The sequence below is a fragment of the Vollenhovia emeryi genome, unplaced genomic scaffold, assembly GCF_000949405.1.
Source record: "Vollenhovia emeryi isolate VEMERY1.0 unplaced genomic scaffold, V.emery_V1.0 DF940525.1, whole genome shotgun sequence".
Lineage (NCBI taxonomy): Eukaryota > Metazoa > Arthropoda > Insecta > Hymenoptera > Formicidae > Vollenhovia > Vollenhovia emeryi.
This window is the reverse complement of record NW_011965841.1, coordinates 1-6,201: the sequence shown is the minus strand read 5'-3', so window position 1 is coordinate 6,201 and position 6,201 is coordinate 1. Positions and strand designations below refer to the sequence as shown.

The 6,201-nt window shown below is 39.1% G+C and overlaps 1 protein-coding gene across 1 annotated transcript; it reads right to left on the bottom strand.

The window, feature by feature from the left end:
* Positions 1-2,858: 2,858 nt before the first annotated feature.
* Positions 2,859-6,046, bottom strand: LOC105555943 (calcium uptake protein 3, mitochondrial-like). The gene is made up of 5 exons (XM_012002993.1): positions 5,442-6,046; positions 4,964-5,187; positions 4,554-4,711; positions 4,283-4,440; positions 2,859-3,480 (listed from the first exon to the last, which is right to left on the bottom strand). The coding sequence occupies exons 1-5, from the start codon at positions 5,667-5,669 to the stop codon at positions 3,412-3,414; spliced, it is 837 nt and encodes a 278-aa protein (XP_011858383.1). The 5' UTR covers positions 5,670-6,046; the 3' UTR covers positions 2,859-3,411.
* Between the last annotated feature and the right edge of the window lie 155 nt (positions 6,047-6,201).

Below are 6,201 nucleotides of genomic sequence, written 5' to 3'. Positions count from 1 at the left end.
TATTCGCGCTGCTCTTTCTCTTCAAACGTGTGGAAAGAATGGAAATGATACAACGAGAACATACATACATTTGTGAGACGAAGAATATTAATTCGCTTTTAAACCACGTACTTCATCGATAAAAGAAATAATAATCAAAAGCTTAATTCACAACGTGCTCTTTGCGATTAGAAACATTCTGTTTTGTATGCAAATCAATAAGCTCTTAAAAAACTTTGTCAACAATGTACAATTGTACAGTTTATCAATTTTTTAACTCATTTATTGACCACAAAATAGACTGTTTCTAGGCGCAAAGAGCATGTCGTAGATCAGACTTAAAGATCGAAGACTGTGATTTACTCCAGTTTTCCTCAACATTTTTTTTTTCAAACGCTATCGACGCTTTTCTCTCGCGTTATCGATTTAGAATGAACGGGAACTTACTTGAACCACTTGACTATCTTGCACACACCCATGTTGCGCGCGGCCGAACCAAACAAGCGCTGCCAAACTCGGACGGGTTGATCGACGTCGCCGACGAGCACCAATGCGAGGACTCGAAACACCCGCGGGAGCGATCGCGCGAGATCCGCTCGCTTCTCGCGACTGAGCTGCGAAACCGCGGTGGCAATGCATGCGGATGATAGTCGCCGATGGGCGTAGTTTTAGGCACGGCTCCGGCAATCGTTCCCACTCCAATCTTTCACCCTGTAGTTTTCGATCGATCGGCTGATTCCTCCACGTCGAAGCAGCGATAAACGGAAGGACGAGGTACCGAGGTATAGATTTAAGGTTGAAAAATCCATTCTATGAAAACGAACACGCCATTATAGAAAGCTCGATTGTGCAAGGGGACGCGTTGCGGCAGTTCTGTGCTTTCCGCGGATTTAAAAGGACTGAATTGTATTTGGATCTGTGCGAAATAGTTCGCCGTTAGTATCGCCGCAATGTAAATTGTTATTTAAATTCATTGAAATTTACGTAGCAATACTAACAGTGAACTATTTCGCACAGACAATGTCGCACAGATTAATGTCCATTTCTATTAATTCAGATCAATATTAAACTCGGTTTAACCTTCTTTTTACCTTTTTCTAGTTCTAAGGTCCGGTTTCACCAACGTTGGTTAACCTTAGCTTAATTTGTTCTTTGTCTCTTTCCAACTGTTACTTTAGAAAGAGACAAACATGAATTAAACTAAGATTAAAGTTAAACGACGCTTGGTGAAACTGTGTCTAAGGCTTGGTTTCACCAACGTCGCGTAACTTTAAGCTTAGCTTAATTCGCTCTTCGTTTCTTTCCTGCTGTTACTTTAGAAAGAGACAAACATGAATGAAACTAACATTAAAGTTAAGCTGAGCTTAATTTGTTCTTTGTCTTTTTTTAACTGTTACCTTAGAAAGAGACAAACATGAATTAAACTAAGATTAAAGTTAAACGACGCTTGGTGAAACTGTGTCTAAGGCTTGGTTTCACCAACGTCGCGTAACTTTAAGCTTAGCTTAATTCGCTCTTCGTTTCTTTCCTGCTGTTACTTTAGAAAGAGACACACATGAATTAAACTAAGATTAAAGTTAAGCGACGTTTGGTGAAACTGGACCTAAGAACTGGCGAAAGATGGAAAGTAAATTAACCCGAGATTAAAATGAAACTACATTGGCAAAATTGGACATAAAATAACCGTAGAAATGTTTTTTGTAAGCGGCAAATTAAAACTGCAAATGCGTAAAGTTTAAAAGCATTTTCCGTAACAACCAAGTATTTAGCAATACAACAAATTTTTCCGATATGATAAATAGCCAATATTACATGAAAGCATAGCGTTTCGACATTATTTGTCGCGGCATGTTTACCTGCGTTGGTGAAACTTCGAATGCCTAAACAATTATTAAGAACCGTATTAAATAATCAGCACTGTTCGGTAGTAAAGATTCATTAAGTTCTACAAACAGGCACGTTTTCAGCTGACGAGGAATCTCGTGCAATTGCGCGGTATTCCCGTGATAATTCGAGACCGCCGGCAGGCTGAATTCTTAGGCGGTAATTACACAATTCCGAAACTAGTCGGCTTTGTACGGAATCTCCGTGCGTAACGAAGCCTCCTAATAACGCGTTCCGAGTCTGCGCCTCGGCACGCCTTTTTTCGTCGGGTTGCCTCACGAGAGCACACCGGGTACCGGTACAATCGGTGCGATGACTGATAACGAACAATTGCTGCCCGGTCGGCGGCGCAGACACGTAGAATTGGACCGCCGCGTGTAGGACGAATTGTATCTTGTAACTTGAGAGCGGGCACAGCGAAGCGACTTAATTTTATCACGTCTGTATCAGATTCTCCATGAAGCGTTTGAATTCGTATTTTAGCTCGTTAGCTGCCGTCCTTGCCGAAGTATCGTCAAAGTAGTGTCCACAGCGTGACGTCGTTGCAAACCCTACGTGAACATAAAAAACTAAAGATTGCAACTTTCTAATTTACTTTTTATCGATTGCAAGTAAGCGTTTTTTTTTATTACGAACCTTGCGTGGAACATTTCGCTGAAACTTGTAGAATTTAATGAAGATTTTTACCCGAAATAATAAGAAATAATATGATCATTAACGACTGTTTTTTTACGAAATATTTAAATAGTTTCTAGTACCTGGGTTTTTACAGCAATAGCTTATTTATTATCATCACCTTTAATAAGTAATTTATAACGTACAACTTGAATAAATGCTAAAATGTTTTAACATATTTTAATATCTTGGCAACGATAGACATCCAGATAGGACGTGTTATAAATCGTAAACTTGATCTGAATTAAGAATACTAGAAGCTAAGTTGACAAATATCGCCGTTTCAATATCTGGGGGTGCAGCAGAAGTTACAAAATTTATTATTGAAAATTAAAATTTTCATGTATTATACATTTATTATATGTTTACATGTATTATACAAAGTATGTATTATGATAACTTGTGCATTTTCTATAACTGCTAACATAAGTAATTCTCGCTGAAAAGTTTGCAGAGAATTTTTGTATGAGACAGAATCGTAGAAAAGTACAATTAATTGTGAAATTGTGTGACAAAGCAAGAATAGATTAGTTAATATTAAAGAAACAGTTGAAAAGACGTAGAATAATCTCTACCTTGTAGTTTCTATTGTTTTTATTAATTAGCACGCAAACTGCTCTCGTTTTCCTATTAGTAATAATGACTTTTATATATGTATATTATAACCATTTCAACAACAGTATGGTTTTTATAAATTTGGCTGCGTATTGCGTAAAACATTTTAATATACTTTCGAATAAATAAATGTCAGCACGAGAAAGGCAGGAAATTATGAAATAACTCGATAACGATCAACGTTACTGAAAAGTATTGAGCGTTTATGAGACTTCTGTAAATTAGCGAACGCTCCTCGCGTATTTCATCATTTGTTCTTCATGGCGCTTTCATCTCTTGTTTCACGCAGAACTTGAATGCCTCCCATCCCTCGTTGCGTTGTTGAGACTGCAAAAGTTCGAGTTATTTCGCATTAGTCAACAGTGTTATCGCAATATTTCCATTGCATCTTATAAATTGCCCGACAATATCGTAGTATGCGTCGCTGCAGAGCCTGAGAAGTGGCAACCGTTCGTACAAGTCTCTTCACCGTGTTGCAGTGAGTACGCGGAGAGAATTTTCTCGCGTGCATTAGTTTGGGCATTATAAAGATAAAATAACATAAAATAAGATAATAAGATAAAGTAATGCTCACTGGAAATTAGTAGACATTGGTGTACAAGATTTTGGCCAGCGGCGAGGGAGAAACCACTGACCAAAATCTTGTACACCAACTACATCTACTAATGTCCAGTGGGCATTACTTTATCTTATTATCTTATTTTATATTATTTTATCTTTACAATGCCCCAGCAAGGCCTAATGCCCGAACTAATGCCCCAAAAATGCCTAGTAATGCCCAGTAATGCCGCAAATCTGTACACTACAATGCCCTCAGCGGTTTCCCCCCTCGAAATTTTCTCTTAAAATTATCCTGAAGATCGTATAATCGCAGGACAATGCGGCACATTTCGTAGAATTTTATGACAGTTTACTAGTGAAATGCACGGTAAAATTTCAGAAAATTCTTACAAAGTTGTTCAAAATGCCACGATTACACGATTTTCAGGGTAAATTTTAAAAAAGGACATTCTCTCCGCGACTTACATCGACGTTTCCACATTTTAATATTTTACACGGCGCATCTTGTAAGATAATTCTGGAACGCCACGTGTTTTCAAAGTATCCGTGGATATCCGCGATGCCTTACCTTAAAGCCTCTGTGCAATCGATCCTTCATGATCGCTATAAACTCCTTGTAGGAGAGCTGGCCATCCCCGTCGACGTCGAATAGCGCGAAGACTGTATCGATTATGTGAGTCGAAAGCATCGTTCCCGTGCATATCTTTACAGCGCGTTGAAATTCGTCTGAAAAGCAGAGACGACATTGAAAAGACGTAACGCATTTAAGTAGACAATTCGCATTTAAGTAAGAAATAAAATCGGTTCATTTCAGAACGCGTCAGTCCTGATTAATTTACCTTTGGATATAGGATGATCGGCCAACGTGTACATTCGCATCGCTATCGAGAAGTCGTCCAGGTTGTTCAGAAATTGATAGAAGCGCCGGAACTCTTCAAATGTGATACCAATATGCAACTCTGCTCGGTCCAGCATTCTGTCCAGGTACTTGTCGTACCTGCGAATTCGATTGTCAAGCTTACCGTGCACGATTTTCAAATTGATTTAGAAAATGTGATGGGCCGAAAAGTATCCAAAAGTGTAGGGAGCGGGGAGAATGTGTAGCTCAGTTCGAAATAAGGATATATTATAAAATATATCTTATTATCTTCAAAATATTCAAAATGCCAACGGTTCGTCGCTCAGTCGCGTTCTCGCAGCTGTTGAAGTGCCATTGTTGGGACACAGCTTTCGTAATTGTTCAACTTACTCGTCGGTCTCGAGGTACGTGTATCGCAACAATATTTTCGCAAAGTCCAGCTCGTTAATCGTGTCGTGTCCCTTGCTGAATTCGTGAAATTCCAGCTCCAACGCCTCGTGTTGCAGATTCTCCATGAAGCGCTTGAAATCGTCGTATTTTAACTCGTTGGTGCCGTCCTTGCCGAAGAAGTGTATCATCAAAGTAGTGTCCACAGCGTGACGTCGTTGCAAACCCTACGTGAACCCAAAGAGAACAAAGATTGCAATTTTCTAATTTACTGTCCTTTTATCGATCACGATATAAATTATCGTAAAAGTGAGCCGTGAGAAGTAAGCGATTTTTTTATTACTGAATTAAATTTCTTGCAGCAAAAATTGAATATCTTGGCATTTTCCGGCTAGATCAATAGATTCCGTTATCGGTTGTCGTCGTGTTGTGTAAATTCGTCATTTTTCAAGATGCATGAATAAAAGTAATAACGCGGCACCTGATCGTCATCGATGAATTGGCCTTGAATTTCTTCGGGCGTTCTCTGGCGTTCCTGTAATTGGTCCAATTCCTCTTTCGTCTCGCATCCATGGCGGCCTCTCCACGCGTGACTGAATATCTTCTCCATCTGCATCGAGGACAAAACCGAGCAAAAGGTGTGAGCGAGAACAATTGCTGTCGTGACAAATCGACGCGATGTTAACACACTTTTTACTAACGGATACATGTGCCGGGATTACATGATATAAAGGCAAAGTGACGGCAATGTTTTCGGCATCCAATGTTAGTACATCTGAAATAAGTGGCAAATAGTGTTAGAGCAACGATTAGCGATACGTTAGGGCGCAGGTGTTTTCGATGGGGCTGATAAGCTGCGCATCGAATATCGATGTTAGTAAAATTCAAGACAGATTAGCGATGGTGATTGCGTTATATATTTAGCTGCGCTGGATCTACACGTTACATCCACGGAGAAAGATTAGTAGCCCCCTAAAATAGCTGGAAGAGATTGTATGTGACAGCAATACAACAGAAAAATTGCAATTGGATTTTTAATAGATTACAAACAGGCTCAGTTCAATTCTAGTATTATGGGTCGTCATTAATTATATTGTTATTTTTCTTTACTGCAATTATATTTTTACGTTTGTGCAATCTTTCATATTGCGACTTTACGTTAAGTAACGTATGAAGATAAGAGAAGGAAAATGTTGGAAATTAAAGCGTGAAATATTAAACGGGAGGAAATTGTATAGTAC